Here is a 16,276-nt window from a genome sequence, read left to right on the forward strand (position 1 = left end):
CTTTTTTTTTGCCTTTACCTCCCTTATCTCACCTCATTTGCTCACATCGTATATAGACTTGTTTATACTGTATTATTGACTGTATGTTTGTTTTACTCCATGTGTAACTCTGTGTCGTTGTATGTGTCGAACTGCTTTGCTTTATCTTGGCCAGGTCGCAATTGTAAATGAGAACTTGTTCTCAACTTGCCTACCTGGTTAAATAAAGGTGAAATAAATCAAATAAATAAAAAAGGTAAAATTGATTACTGGAACAGCCATAACAATAAAGGGTGAAATAAGTCGAACTACTAACTACTATTGGATTAGTTTGATTGGTTGATTAATCTTATGCTACACAAACATAGATACCATACATTTTTTCTAAAGTACATGCAAATACACAGGTATTGAAACAAACCATTCTGAAAATCAACCTGCAAGAGATCATGCTGAAATAATGAAAATGATAATGATTGGTGTGGTTTTGAGTTATTTTGAGCAAACATGAATTTGTAATTTTACTCAACAAGTTTGTTCAAATTACAACTGACTTCAAGCAGAGTTTCTTGACTAAAGACACAAACACATTGGCTCAAATACTTGTCCTTTTTAAGTCCACTCAACTTGCATAATAACACTAAATAAGTAATTGGTTAAGTTTGACTTTTTGTGTATGAAATTAAAAGTCTGAGGAACTTCACATTTGGTCAGCTGTTTGTCATAGTTGAGGGGTCATGGTTTGCTCTCTTCCTCTTTAGCAGTGTGGGTTTGTGAAGGAAGGTGCTGTGTGATGTTGATCAGAGAGAGTCAAATAGAGAAATGGAGTCATATGCAAAAACCTGCAAAAACCTAGTTGTTGGGCTGATGAGCACACATGAAAAGTTGTGCAAGGATGTATGTCCTTTTCAGAGAGAAGAATGACAATGTTCTGGCATCATACATTTTCTGTAGTTCACTTATTAATTTCTCTCTTTTTCATTCAATCTATCACTGTGATCACTACTTTCCTGGGTTATTACTTTGAACAGTTGACAGACTGTAACTCAAGAACATCTACATGCAGTTGACCTCCAAATAGCTACAACATAAACCAAATGATAAACATGCCATGACCTCAAACCTTTGACACCTCTCTTAGTGACATTAAAGATTGTACTGAAAATGTAAACATGACCAGGTATGGTAAATGCAATATTGACTTCACTTTTTTACACAAATATGTTATTATTCACATACTATAGTTTTCTCTTCCTCCCATAGAAAGACAGTGTTGATGTGTTCATTCATTTCACAGTAAGAGGAAGTTGTGTAGAAATGAACATGACAATAGATGCTATTTTTTTCTGTTTTTCGTTAAGCATCTGTACCTTTCTAATTTTGTCAAAGCCCCATTCGTGTCACAGACCACAGGAACTGTCGGGGTCCAGAGGACACGCTGGTATCGACAGTCACTTACCAGCGGCTCAGAATGGAGCACACTTCACTTTATGTGCTACTCTGTGAGTATGATGAATGTATTTACCTGTATTTTAAATTTTGCTCGCTAACTATTTCCTTTATTGGAAGAGAAAATGTTTCAACCATAGAATATGAAGTATGTCACATATGCGGCAACAGATGACAACGTTGTTTGGTTACCGACTGTTACGGATACAAGTATCCTGTGTGTCTATCCTGTGTGTGTGTGGTTCTTTTCCCTCCTTCTCCCCTCACAGGTGAAAATCATCACTCCCCAATCAGTCAACAATCATCAATCAGAAGACACACCTCCTCCCGTTTCCCACCCAATCACAGTTCCTTTCCCTTGGTTTAAAAAGCCATCAGTTGTTTGCTCTAGAGCTCAATCTCTGTAAATGCCATGTCTGTAGGTCTCTGTGTTTCGCTCTCTCGTTGTGTATTAACATCTCTTTTGTTTGAGCACCTCCGTAGCACTTTGTCATTACCTGTGAGTATTGTTTTGGTTATGGTGTTTGTTTGCTGGTGGGAAAAGGGGAAACCAAGACAAGTCGCCCATGGGCATACACTACCCGTAGGTAGACTTTGTTAAATACACTAGCTAGAACTGGGTGGACCACCCACTGTATTTTTGGTTAGTTAGTTAGCTGTTAAAGTAGGCTAGCTTAGGGGTGTTTTTGAATACTTATTGTTTCTTTCCTTGGGTCCAGCTCAGCCCCTTTTCCTGCCCCCCCCCATTACTGTGTGTTTACAAACCTTGAGTTTGACGGTAGATTTCAGTTGTCGTAGTTATTTCGTTCTCACTTTTACTTTGTCACTATTAGAAAGGGCAGGCTAATTTGTGGCGCTTTCACGGCCATATAAGGAGACAATGAAAAATGTTACGGGTCTCATTACCATCCCCCCTAGACTGTCGGGCCAAAAGGGATTTGTAACACCGACTACAGAGGAATGGAGATGTTGGTCAATGCAGCTTTTACTACTTCTATAGTATGAGCCTGAGACAGGAATCATTTTTTATTTACCTTTTATTTAACTAGGCAAGTTAGTTGCCAACAAATTCTCATTTAGAATGACGGCCTACCTGGACCAAACCATAACCCGGACGGCGCTGGGCCAATTGTGCGCCGCCCTATGGGACTCCCAATAATGGCCTGTTGTGATACAGTACGTATGAGTTACATTACACGTTTTGCCTTATACTGGAAATAATCTAATCAGTTTATTTGTCACGTGTGCCTAATACAACAGGTTTAGTGGACCTTGCAGTGAGGTGCTTACTTACAGGCTCTAACCAATGGTGCGGGGAAAAAAGGTGTGTGTGTGTGTGTGTGTGTGTGTAAAGAAATAAGACATTTGAAAAAGAGTACAATACAGCGGGCTTATTGAGGTGGTGTGTACATGTGGGTATGGTTGGAGTGGCTGCATGTATGATGAACTAGCCGGCGTAACAATAGGGGTTGGGGTGGGGGTGGCGCACGATGCAAATGGTCCGGGTGGCCATTTTGTTACCTGTTCAGGAGTTTTATGGCTTGGGGGTGGAGGCTGTTGAGAGGCCTTTTTGTTCTAGACTTGGCAATGGAGAGCGGTCTGTGGCTGGGGTGGCGTCTTTGACAATTTTTGGGGCCTTCCTCAGACACTGCCTGGTTTGGAGGTCCTGGATGGCGGGCAGCTTTTGCCCCTTCGGAGGCTGAGCGGTTGCTGTACCGGGCAGTGATGCAAGCCTGATGTTGCAGCTGTAGGACCTTTTGAGGATCTCAGGACCCATGCCAAATATTTTTAGTTTCCTGAGGGGGAATAGGCTTTGTCGTGCCCTCTTCACAATTGTCTTGGTGTGTTTGGACCATTCTGGTTTGTTGTTGATGTGGACACCGAGGAGTTTGGAGCTCTCAACCTGCTCCACTGTAGCCCCGTCGATGAGAGTGGGGACGTGCTCGGTCCTCCTTTTCCTGTAGTCCACAGTCCTCTCCTTGGTCTTGTTTGCGTTGGGGGATGGGTTGTTGTTCTGGCACCACCCGGCCAGGTCTCTGACCTCCTCCCTATAGCTGTCTCGTTGTTGTCGGTGATCAGGCCTACCACTGTTGTGTCGTCGGCGGGCTTGGTGGTGGTGTTGGGGTCGTGCCTGGCCATGCAGTCGTGGGTGAATGGGGAGTGCAGGAGGAGACTGAGCACGCACCCCTGGGGAGCTCCAATGTTGAGGATGAGCGTGGCAGATGTGTTGCTACCTACCCTCACCACCTGGGGGTGGCCTGTCAGGAAGTCCACAATCCAGTTGCAGAGGGAGTGTTTAGTCCCAGGTTCCTTAGCATGGTGATGAGCTTTGAACTATGGTGGTAGGGCAGTGCAATAGAGATGGCATGTCAGTGGATCTGTTTGGGCGGTATGCAGTCTAGGGTTTCTGGGATAATGGTGTTGATGTGAGCCATTACCAGCCTTTCAAAGCCCATCATTGCTACGGACGTGAATGTAACGGCTCTGTAGTCATTTAGGCAGGTTGCCTTTGTGTTCTTGGGAGAGGCCGACCGAATATGTTTTTTCAACGCCGATACTGATTATTGGAGGACCTAAAAATACCACTGTCCCATTTTTTAAAAATGTATTTGTAATAATGACAATTACAACAATACTGTGAACACTTATTTTAACTTAATATAATACATCAATAAAAATCAATTTAGCCTCAAATAAATAATGAAACATGTTCAATTTGGTTTAAATAATAGTGCAAATGTGCCATGTAAAAAAGCTAATGTTTGATTCATGAGAACATATGAAAGTTGGTGGTTCCTTTTAACAATGAGACTTCAATATTCCCAGGTAAGAGGTTTTTAGGTTGTAGTTAATATAGTATTTATAGTACTTTCTCTCTATACCATTTGTATTTCATATACCTTTGACTATTATTTAAACTATAGTATTGCCAGTGGTTTATAGCTTCCGTCCCCATTCGCCCCTACCTGGGCTCGAACCAGGAACACATTGACAACAGCCACATTAGGGCAGCTTTACCCTTCGCCCAACAAAAGCCGCGGCCCTTGCAGAGCAAGGGGAATAACTCCAAGTCTGAGTGACGTTTGAAACGCTATTAGGCAGCTAGCTAGCCATTTCACATCGGTTTTAGGCTGATAAAAATAAACATGTTGCGTGCTGCCTAAACAGTGCTGTTTGAATGAATTTACAAGCCTGCTGCTGCTGCCTACCATCGCTCAGTCAGACTGCTCTATCAAACTTAATTATAACATAATGAAATACGAGCCTTTGGTCATTAATATGGTCGAATCCTGAAACTATAATTTCGAAAAACAAAACGTTTATTAAGTGAAATACGGATACCGTTCGGTATTTTATCGAAAGGGTGGCATCCCTAAGTCTAAATATTCTTGTTACATTGCACAACCTTCAATCTTATGTCATAATTACGTAAAATGGCAAATTAGTTCGCAATGAACCAGGCGGCCCAAACTGTTGCATATACAGACTCTGGTCAATGAAGGCAAGATAAATGACACCATTTCACCTGGTTAATATTGCCTTCTTGGATTTATTTTAGCTAAATATGGAGGTTTAAAAATATGTACTTCTGTGTATTGATTTTAAGAAAGGCATTGGTGTTTATGGTTAGGTACAGTCATCCAACGATTGTGCTTTTTCGCAAATGCACTTTTGTTAAATCATCCCCCAGCGTTGCATCGATTATATGCAACGTAGGAACTAGATAAACAAGTAATATCATCAACCATGTGTTGATAGTCACTGTAGGTCATATTGATTTGAAACTTAGTTTGCCAACAACCCCAAACCTAGTTGTGTGACTTGCTTCTGCTATCCAAGATTGTACATTTTTCAACAATGAGCTTCTTCAAATAATTTCACGTCTCTACCATGGATGGCACAGTAGCACAGTAGCTTCCTGTCCTCATCAATGGACAATGGGCTTGCCTTTAGCTGTGCACCTCAGTACCTCCAGGCTCTGAAGGCCCTACACCCAAACAAGGGCACTGCGTTCATCCACCTCTGGCCTGCTCGCCTCCCTACCACTGAGGAAGTACAGGCTCAGCCCAGTCAAAACTGTTCGCTGCACTGGCTCCCCAATGGTGGAACAAACTCCCTCACGACGCCAGGACAGCGGAGTCAATCACCACCTTCCGGAGACACCTGAAACCCCACCTCTTTAAGGAATACCTAGGATAGGGTAATCCATCTTTAAAAGATTTAGATGCACTACTGTAAAGTGGCTGTTCCACTGGAATAAGGTGAATGCACCAATTTGGTCGCTCTGGATAAGAGCGTCTGCTAAATGACTTAAATGTAAATGTAAATACAGCCTGGAATTGAACCAGGGTCTGTAGGGGATGTGATACAGCCTGGAATTGAACCAGGGTCTGTAGGGATGCCTCTAACACTGAGATGCAGTGCCTTATACCACTGTACCACTCATGTGTCTATATAGTGTAGTTTTATACTATATACAGAAAGGTCCAAAATTATTGGCATCCTTGATTAAAGTACCATTAATAAATTGACAGGTGATCCATTTGTTAGTGGCCAATGATTTCAAGTCTATATGTAGGCAGCAGCTTCTCTGTGTTAGTGAAGGCTAACCTGTTGAATCTAGGGGGCACTATTTTCATTTTTGGAAAAATAATGTTCCCAAAGTAAACAGGTAATTTTGTCTGGACAAGATGCTAGAATATGCATATAATTGACAGCTTAGGATAGAGAACACTCTAAAGTTTCCAAAACTGTAAAAATATTGTCTGAGTATAACAGAACTGATATTGCAGGCGAAAGCCTGAGGAAAATCCAGTCAGCGTCCCAATTGAGCAGTGAATGAGATATCAACCAGATTACTTTTTCTATGGCTTCCCTAATGTGTCTAGTGTCATAATACATAGTTTCAGGCTTTTATTTTGAAAAATTAGCCTGAACGTCAACATTGCGTCAGTGGTCAGCTGGAGTCTCTCAGTGTTTTGTGCGTAAGAGAAAAATGCGCCCATTGTTTCTCTCTTTTCTACTAAGAAGCCACCTGTCCCGGTTGATATTATCGAATTGATATTTGAAAAACACCTTGAGGATTGATTATAAACAACGTTTTCTATGTTTCTGTCGATATTATGGAGCTAATTTGGAATATTTTTCGGCGTTGTCGTGACCGCAATTTCCAGTTGAATTCTCAGCCAAATGTGAAGAACTAACGGAGTTATTTCGGCTACAAAAATAATATTTTTGGGAAAAAAGGAACATTTGCTATCAAACTTGGAGTCTTGTGAGTGAAAACATCCAATGCTCATCAAAGGTAAACTATTTAATTTGATTGCTTTTCTGATTTTCATGACCAGGTTGCCTGCTGCTAGCTAGGCATAATGCTATGCTAGGCTATCGATAAACTTACACAAATGCTTGTCTTGCTTTGGCTGTAAAGCATATTTTCAAAATCTGACATGACAGGGTGATTAACAAAAGGCTAAGCTGTGTTTCAATATATTTTAATATGAATATGAATATTTTCTAGTTATATTTTTGTCATTGTCAACTTTTCCAGAACCTAATTTGGTCAAACCTCCTTTCAGCCTAGTATAGATCTTATGCTCCACAATGTGATTTTTTTTTAAAGGGGCAACCTGCTATTTCTACATCAAATGTTGGACTTAATTATATCTACCCATTGAATCTTGAAGAATATAACATAAATGCCCCATTAGCAAAGTTAAAATGCCATACCCCATCAGCTGAAGACCCATTGCGATTTTCATAATGATTTTTTGGGGAAGGGTGTGCTTGAAAATAAAAGTTCTTCTCAATTTTATGATGTCATATACTCTGCAGGAGTTCCTTTTAATATTGAAATGTGGACATGCACGTCTACGATGGCAAAGCGGTCTTCCAAGTAAGCAAATGTTAGACTCGTGAGCCAAGGTGTGGTATTTACACAGAAACAATATTGACTATTTCCATTACTGTGTTGAGTTCCAAGTAGAAGAGGGGCCTTTGTCAGTAACCAGGGAACCACTACTTTCCGAGAAAGTTGGCAGGTGTTTCATTTCCCTCAGCCACACTGACCTATGAGCATGCAGAAGAAGTCATGCAAACACTTCTGCAGGCATACGAAGCCAAGATGAAAACACACATACTGTTATGATATTTTTGCTCTCTCTCACTCGCTCTCTCTAAACCCCCGTCTAGTCCTCTTTCTGTATCCCTCCTTTTGACTTTCTGCAACTTTGAGTGGTCAGCTCCTAAAATAACACAGCTACTGGTATGTATCGGAGTAATACCATGACGTGGACTGGGATATGTTTCGTATTGGTTCAGATAACAACACTGACGAATACGCTGATTCGGTGTGCGAGTTCATTAGAACGTGCGTTGAATATGTCGTTCCCATAGCAACGATTAAAACATTCCCTAACCAGAAACCGTGGATTGATGGCAGCATTCGCGTGAAACTGAAAGCATGAACCACTGCTTTTAATCAGGGCAAGGTGACTGGTAACATGACCGAATACAAACAGTGCAGCTATCCCTCCAGACACAGAGGCTATCAAACAAGCTACAAGAAGAAAACCAGCGTCAGTACAGAGACAAACTTTTTGTAGAGTTGCCACTGACACGGCCTGCAACGGAAACATGCGGACTCTCCTTCACTGCAGCCGAGGTGAGTAAGACATTTAAACGTGTTAACCCTCGCAAGGCTGTAGGCCCAGCCGGCATCCCCAGCCTCGCCCTCAGAGCATGCGCAGACCAGCTGGCCGGTGTGTTTACGGACATATTCAATCAATCCCTACACCAGTCTGCTGTTCCCACATGCTTCAAGAGGGCCACCATTGTTCCTGTTCCCAAGAAAGCTAAGGTAACTGAACTAAATGACTACCGCCCCGTAGCACTCACTTCCGTCATCATGAAGTGCTTTGAGAGACTAGTCAAGGACCATATCACCTCCACCCTACCTGACACCCTAGACCCACTCCAATTTGCTTACCGCCCAAATAGGTCCACAGACGCAGACACGCAATCTCAACCACACTGCACACTGCCCTAACCCATCTGGACAAGAGGAATACCTATGTGAGAATGCTGTTCATCGACTACAGCTCGGCATTCAACACCATAGTACCCTCCAAGCTCGTCATCAAGCTCGAGACCCTGGGTCTCGACCCCGCCCTGTGCAACTGGGTACTGGACTTCCTGACGGCCGCCCCCAGGTGGTGAGGGTAGGCAACAACATCTCCACCCCGCTGATCCTCAACACTGGGGCCCCACAAGGGTGTGTTCTGAGCCCTCTCCTGTACTCCCTGTTCACCCACGACTGCGTGGCCACGCACGCCTCCAACTCAATCATCAAGTTTGCGGACGACACAACAGTGGTAGGCTTGATTACCAACAACGACAAAACTGCCTACAGGGAGGAGGTGAGGGCCCTCGGAGTGTGGTGTCAGGAAAATAACCTCACACTCAACAAAACTAAGGAGATGATTGTGGACTTCAGGAAACAGCAGAGTGAACACCCCCCTATCCACATCGATGGAACAGTAGTGGAGAGGGTAGCAAGTTGTAAGTTCCTCGGCATACACATCACAGACAAACTGAATTGGTCCACTCACACAGACAGCATCATGAAGGCGCAGCAGCGCCTCTTCGACCTCAGGAGGCTGAAGAAATTCGGCTTGCACTCACAAACTTCTACAGATGCACAATCGAGAGCATCCTGGCGGGCTGTATCACCGTCTGGTACGGCAACTGCTCTGCCCATAACCGTAAGGCTCTCCAGAGGGTAGTGAGGTCTGAACAACGCATCACCGGGGGCAAACTACCTGCCCTCCAGGACACCTACACCACCCGATGTTACAGGAAGGCCATAAAGATCATCAAGGACAACAACCACCTGAGCCACTGCCTGTTCACCCCGCTATCATCCAGAAGGCGAGGTCCGTACAGGTGCATCAAAGCTGGGACCGAGAGACTGAAAAACAGCTTCTATCTCAAGGCCATCAGACTGTTAAACAGCCACCACTAACATTGAGCACTGACACTGACTCAACTCCAGCCACTTTAATGATGGGAAATGATGTAAATATATCACTAGCCACTTTAAACAATACTACCTTATATAATGTTACATACCCTACATTATTCATCTCATATGCATGCGTATATACTGTACTCTATCATCTACTGCATCCTTATGTAATACATGTATCACTGGCCACTTTAACTATGCCACTTTGTTTACATACTCATCTCAAATGTATATACTGTACTCTATACCATCTACTGTATCTTGCCTATGCTGCTCTGTACCATCACTCATTCATATATCTTTATGTACATATTCTTTATCCCCTTACACTGTGTATAAGACAGTAGTTTTGGATTTGTTAGATGTTTGTTATTACTGCATTGTCGGAACTAGAAGCACAAGCATTTCGCTACACTCGCATTAACATCTGCTAACCATGTGTATGTGACAAATAACATTTGATTTGATTTGACCATTAACCACACAACCAGCAGCAGCTTGGAAACGCATGCTCCAAAACCACCACCATCAGACTGATTAACACAGTGTCAAACCCCAAATAGTGCCAAAGCCCACGCCTCATACGGGAATTATTTTTTTTAAACAGCAGCCCTCGTCAAAAGGAGGTCTCTACTCTTTCTTCTCTGTGTGTTTTTGTTAGTCAACTGCTAGCTGCCAGTGACAGTGATGAGTACATACAGCCAGAGGAAGCAGTCATACAACGCCTTAAAGAGATGTTTGGTTGTCCCTTCTCCTCCTTCTCAAAACAGGGAATACTACTTATCCTACTCTCTAACCTCCACTATGGTAAGTTTAGTAAATAAATAAATAACTTCCTCTTGTTCATGCTTTGTATTTATTTCATGGGCTTTCTTGTATTATAAAGTTAGTAAAACCGTTAGAGAAAGCTAACTTCCTTGTTGGTCTTTGCAACGGTGTGTGTTGACTGTAGATTGCCTAGTAATCAATGATTGGTTGGGTATTTAGGATCTTTTGCTTTATTACTGTGTGATAACACCTACATAATACCTATATTTAGCAACATATCGTGATGAAGTGATTCAGCAGTTTAGAATGAGTGCCGATGGTGTGGTTGGGTCGGCAGCTGTTGCAGTGCTTCTCGAACGCAACAAATCTTATGATGTGAAACGCATGTCATTCAGTAAATGTAAATGTAAGGCAATACGGGACTGTATCAAATGATTGTTTTTATTACATAATAAGATACACTGCAGGACTAGGATAACTGCAGTTATGCCCTAAATATCCCCCCTCATTGAGTTGTAACTTTATTTTGTCTTAATTCATGACAGATTATTTTTTTGTGTAAGGGTTTATAATTTGTTACTTGCAGTACATGACACATTTCAGGTGAATAATTAAACATTAAACACAGTGTGGTTTGTACTTGTGAGCTGAGGAGAGGTTATCAGATCCACCCCCACTTCTCTTTTCCTGTCATCTCATCCTGTTCTGCTGAATGTTGGGGAGGGGGTGGACTTTAATGAATTTAAAAAGGACCCACACACAGATATATAAAGTGAAAATATACAAAGTTCCACATACAGCATAAATGAAACCTGGAAATGCGCTGTATATAAATCCAATTCATTATAATCTATTGATTATGTAGGACTTTGCATTGCAGTGTATTATTCATGTAAGACACACTACACTGTAACAAGTATTACAGTGTAACAATGAGTAATTACAACACTTGCTATACAGTACGTACATGAATAATTACACAGTAGTAAGTGCACTGCAATGTAAAGAGTAACCATTGATTGGTGTCAGAATGCTAATGTACATGTTTGTGTTTCAGGTGTGGGTGTTTCTTCATACCTGTCATTCCACAAGACAGTAGGGGACTCCGTGGAGATCCCTGCAGGCTTAGAGGGGCATAATGTCACCATAATGCAGTGGAAGTACAGAGGGAAGGATATTGCAGAATTCAACTCAGAAGTTGTATATTCACTAGGATCCCAGTTCGAGGGGAGACTAGAGATGAATGTCATTAACTTCAGTTTAACAATTAGGAAACTGACTCTGCAAGACTCAGGGGAATTTCTAGTTACTGCTGAAACAGACGAGCAGATTCCCACTAAGGCTGTCACTCTTCAGGTTCATGGTAGGCAGCTATCAGCTTTTTTGCATAGTTTGTTTCCTTTTCTATGACTATAGTGTTAATGACATCTTCCATCCATTGTCTTACACTGGTATCATCTCGTTGACGGCTCTCTCTCAGAGCCTATATCGAAGATGGTGATCCAGACAGACATCAAGCTATTGGCCAACCACTCCTGTACGGTACGGCTGGTGTGCAACGTGTCCTGCTACCCCAACATTACCTACACCTGGGAGAGAGACAATGAGATCTACGGTGACGCCCAGCAGATTCACTTCTCTCTCTCACCAGCAGAGAGGGACATCAATGTAAAGTGCAACGCCTCCAATCTAGTCAGTTGGAAAACTGCCTCTACGACAGTAAAGTGTAGTAATGACACAACCACCCCAGGTACCTAGATATCATAATAATCCCTTCTATACACTTTTCAGTGTGCTTATAGGCTTATGTTGTCAAGTAGAATATGTAATACCTTTGATTACATTTACATCATTTAGCAGACACTTTTATCCGGCTCAGGGGTTCAAATGGTGTGTGAAAAACGCTGTCTCAGATACCACTCCAGAATCCCCCATAAGTGTTCAATTGGGATGAGACCTGGTGACTGAGACACACACACACACCCTTTAAACCCCCTATAATCCATTGAGACCCCTCTTTCAAAGTCATTGACATCTCTTCTTCTAGTCACGGAAGCCAAAATAATGGACCACTGGGTTTTTTTTTTAAAACCCTTTTTTTTTCCTCCCCAATTTCGTGGTATCCAATTGGTAGTTTCAGTCTTGTCCCATCGCTGCAACTCCCATACAGACTCAGGAGAGGCAAAGGTTGAGAGCCGTGCGTCCTCCGAAACACAACCCAGGCAAGCTGCACTGCTTCTTGACACAATGCCCGCTTAACACGGAAGCCAGCCACACTAATGTGTCGGAGGAAACACCGTACAACTGGCGACGGTGTCAGTGTGCATTGCGCCCGGTCCACCACAGGAGTCACTAGAATGCAATGGGACAAGAACATCCCTGCCGGCCAAACCCTCCCCTAACCAGGACGATGCTGGGCTAGCACTGCAGTGCCTTAGACCACTGTGCCACTCGGGAGGACTGCAACTGGGCATTTTTATTCAGGACCCCAAGCATGACGGGATGTTAATTGCTTAATTAATTCAAGAACCACACCTGTGTGGAAGCACCTGGTTTCATTTTACTTTGTATCTGTCATTTACTCAAGGGTTTCCTTTATTTTGGCAGTTACCTGTATTAAGACATAGAGCCCTGTAGTCGTTATCATACTGTATAGTCTAATCATGTGTGGTGTACAATATGTGACAGGACAGGCATGGTATTCCATCTACATCGGAGTATCAGTAGGAGGCGCTGTGGTGCTGATCCTCACTGTAGCTGTGGCAGTGTGCTACTGCAGGAAACACCGTAACAAAGGTATGTACAGCTTAGGGCTCTCAGCTGTACTTAAAGTGACATTTCAGGTGGTTCTAGAATAATTCTTCAGCTGATATGATTTTGTTTTCAATTTGGGGATTTACTAAAAATTGGTAAAGGAGTGAAACCCGTTATGAGTGTTTATTTATTCCTGGGTATGTTTGTTGATATCCTGTTTGAAATGTTTCTGATTGGTTGATATTTTGTTCTTATTAAACACAGCAGATCTAACTGACAACACAATATATGCTGATGTTATGGACAACACAATAATTAGAGATGTAAGTATACATTGCCTTATTATGTATCTGAATGTGTTAAAGCTGTATGTACTCTATTGTAATGGGCTGTATTTTGATTCCAGACAAGATCAAACAGTCATCTAAACCCAGTATCCATCTATGAAACTGTCAATGATCTGGTTATCCCAAGATTGAACAAGGTAAGATTGAATGGAAGAATATGAAGTCTACTTTGAGAAAAGTCACTACTTTTCTTGATGCTGAAACAGTTTCTTCGTGATTATTTTTCACATGTAGCCGCAGACTGTGTATGACAAGATCACGTTTGGATGCCGGGAAGCCCACCCTTCTCCTTTCCAGGAAGTATTGTGAGCTGAACAGGATGTGGTCACAGGCTGTGCCTTCCATAGATATGGAACCCTCTGCATCTTACACGTGTACATTCTGAAGATAGGCCTAGATGTTTCTGTTAAATTTCACGCCCTACACTATTTGTTTACTTTTTCACGATTGTAATCTTCCCCCTTTGTTGATCTCATATATACATTGTATATATTTACAAGTATGTGGACACCTATTCAAATTTGTGGCTGAAATAGCTGAATCCAATCTCCACAGACAAACATTGGCAGTAGAATGGCAGCACTGAAGAGCTCAGTGACTTTAATCATGGCACTGCCATGTTTTGTGGCTGTTTTTCATGGTTCATGCTAGGCCCCTAGGTTTCAGTGAAGGGAAATCTTAACACTACAGAATACAATGACATGCTAAACGATTCTATACATCCAACTTTGTGGCAACAGTTTGGGGAAGGCCCTTTTCTGTTTCAGCATGACCATGCCGTCGTGCACAAAGGGAGGTGCATACAGAAATGGCTTGTTGAGATCAGTGTGGAAGAACTTGCCTGGCCTGCACAGAGCCCTGACCTCAACCCCAGTGAACACCGTTGAGATGAATTGGAACGCTGACTGTGAGCCAGGCCTAATTGCCCAACATCAGTGCCCAACCTCATTAATGCTCGTGGCTGAATGGAAGCAAGTCTGCAGCAGGTGTCCACATACCTTTGGCCATGTCATATGTATACAGTACCAGTCATAGTTTGGACACATCTACTCATTCCAGGGTTTTTCTCTATTTTTACTATTTTCTACATTGTAGAATACTAGTGAAGACATCAAAACTATGAAATAACATATATGGAATCAAGTATTGAATGAGTCGGTGTGTCCAAACTTTTGACTGGTTCTTTATCCAGTTGAAGTCGGAAGTTTACATACACTTATGTTGGAGTCATAAAACTTGTTTTTCAAGTTCTGTGGATGTGTGGATGTGTGCATGCATTAGAACCTTTTATTTTCTAGAGATTCAGGCTAACAACTTTTTTTTATTAAAGGTTCAGTGCATCCATTTTTATCTCAATATAACATCATTTCTGGATAACAATTAAGTACCTTACTGTGATTTGTTTTCAATTCAAATAGTCAAAAAGAATCTAAAGACCTTAGCGAATATTTTCTCAAGCAAGAATTTTGGTAGCACTGTCTGGTAGTGGTCTGGAAAACTGAAAATGTGCTGTTTTGGCAAAGAGATTTGGAACTCTTTTTCTTATTGATCTATTAACTAATTTATCACATGGTGATGTCACCACCAAAAAGAGGCTGTTATTTCAGGCAGTGTTTTCAAACAGCTTTTACACTTAAAGGGCATTATCATAATGTTCACAATTTCACAGTATTATTCCAACCTCATAGTGTGGAAATATATATATATATAAAACACAAGATAATCACGCTTTTGACTGCACTGGGCCTTTAAGTTATAGCCTATTGTATTCTATTGTTGCATTAACTGTTTATAGTTGTGCAATAACGACTAATAATAGCAGTAAAAAAAAAATATATATATATATATATATTCTGAAAGCGGTGATTCTATAATAGTGGACATTTATTTCTTTGTGTTTTTGTGTATTGTAGTTTAAGTTTGTATTGTAGAGTAAATAGCTGTACATTTCCTTATAATAACAATTGTTTTAATACCTCATCTTCAGTCACATTCACATAAATTCAACATGCTATCTGCTCACGAAATGTGGATCTTTGCAATCAGACAATAAATATATCATATTACAATAATTCTGTCTATAAATATGGAGAAAAAGGAGAGACCAGGTGTTGAATTAACTTAGAAATGTAGTACCACTTGATAAGCACATTATGAATGACTCTGACAGACACAGTTGTGGTCCTTCTGTAGCACAGTTGGTAGAGCATGGCACTTGTAACGCCAGGGTAGTGGGTTCGATTCCCGGGACCACCCATACGTAGAATGTATGCACACATGACTAAGTCGCTTTGGATAAAAGCGTCTGCTAAATGGCATTTATTATTATTATTATTATATTACAGTACATACATCTATAACAGTACCATTTGATTTAGCAGCTATAAACACATATGGAAACATCTAGAGACATTGTGAAATGATATAAATAAAAATGTAAACCCTTTAATTAACTTCTGAGAACATATGTAGAAAAACCTCAGAACACAAAACGAATATTCCAAAAACAATTCCAGCATTGCAGTTCTCTTTCACCACCACGGCAAGCTTGGGCTGTTCCACTAATCACAAGGGGAGACATAAAGAGAGTAAGAACAGAAATACAATAAACGCTGCTCACAAACCCAACAGCAAGTTGGACCAGTGTAAGAAGTCCCTGCCGATAGATTCCTGAATTCACAACTGTTTTCCTGGGTAAATAGTGGACAGAACACACGTCGAGTAACTTTTGGCCCAGTGTTTTGGTCATTTAGTTGGGTTATTGAGCTATGAACAGATGGGTGGTATGTCTGTATTTTTAAATACATACTTGAATTACTTCTGAGTATTTTGTGTTGAAGTGGGTGGAACCAAACTGTATTTTGTAAACAAGATACTTTCAGAAGCTGTCATTTGTATTTTCAAAATATTTTTATTTTCCATTACTTCATAGCGGTTCACAATTTTGTAGCCC

General features: G+C 41.4%; 1 protein-coding gene across 3 annotated transcripts; it reads left to right on the forward strand.

Moving 5' to 3' along the window:
- Positions 1 to 1,397: 1,397 nt before the first annotated feature.
- LOC127905988 (SLAM family member 8-like) lies at positions 1,398 to 14,667 on the forward strand. 3 transcript variants are annotated; one of them, XM_052459835.1, is made up of 8 exons: positions 1,398 to 1,927; positions 10,062 to 10,261; positions 11,280 to 11,585; positions 11,703 to 11,972; positions 12,911 to 13,018; positions 13,241 to 13,299; positions 13,383 to 13,460; positions 13,558 to 14,667. In XM_052459835.1, the coding sequence occupies exons 2-8, from the start codon at positions 10,189 to 10,191 to the stop codon at positions 13,630 to 13,632; spliced, it is 969 nt and encodes a 322-aa protein (XP_052315795.1). In that variant the 5' UTR covers positions 1,398 to 1,927; positions 10,062 to 10,188; the 3' UTR covers positions 13,633 to 14,667. The 3 variants fall into 3 exon arrangements, with proteins under 3 accessions (XP_052315795.1, XP_052315794.1, XP_052315796.1); XM_052459834.1 differs by having other exon boundaries at positions 10,116 to 10,261; XM_052459836.1 differs by lacking the exon at positions 10,062 to 10,261 and having other exon boundaries at positions 1,401 to 1,927.
- Positions 14,668 to 16,276: the final 1,609 nt, after the last annotated feature.

This window comes from Oncorhynchus keta, chromosome 13 (assembly GCF_023373465.1).
Source record: "Oncorhynchus keta strain PuntledgeMale-10-30-2019 chromosome 13, Oket_V2, whole genome shotgun sequence".
NCBI lineage: Eukaryota > Metazoa > Chordata > Actinopteri > Salmoniformes > Salmonidae > Oncorhynchus > Oncorhynchus keta.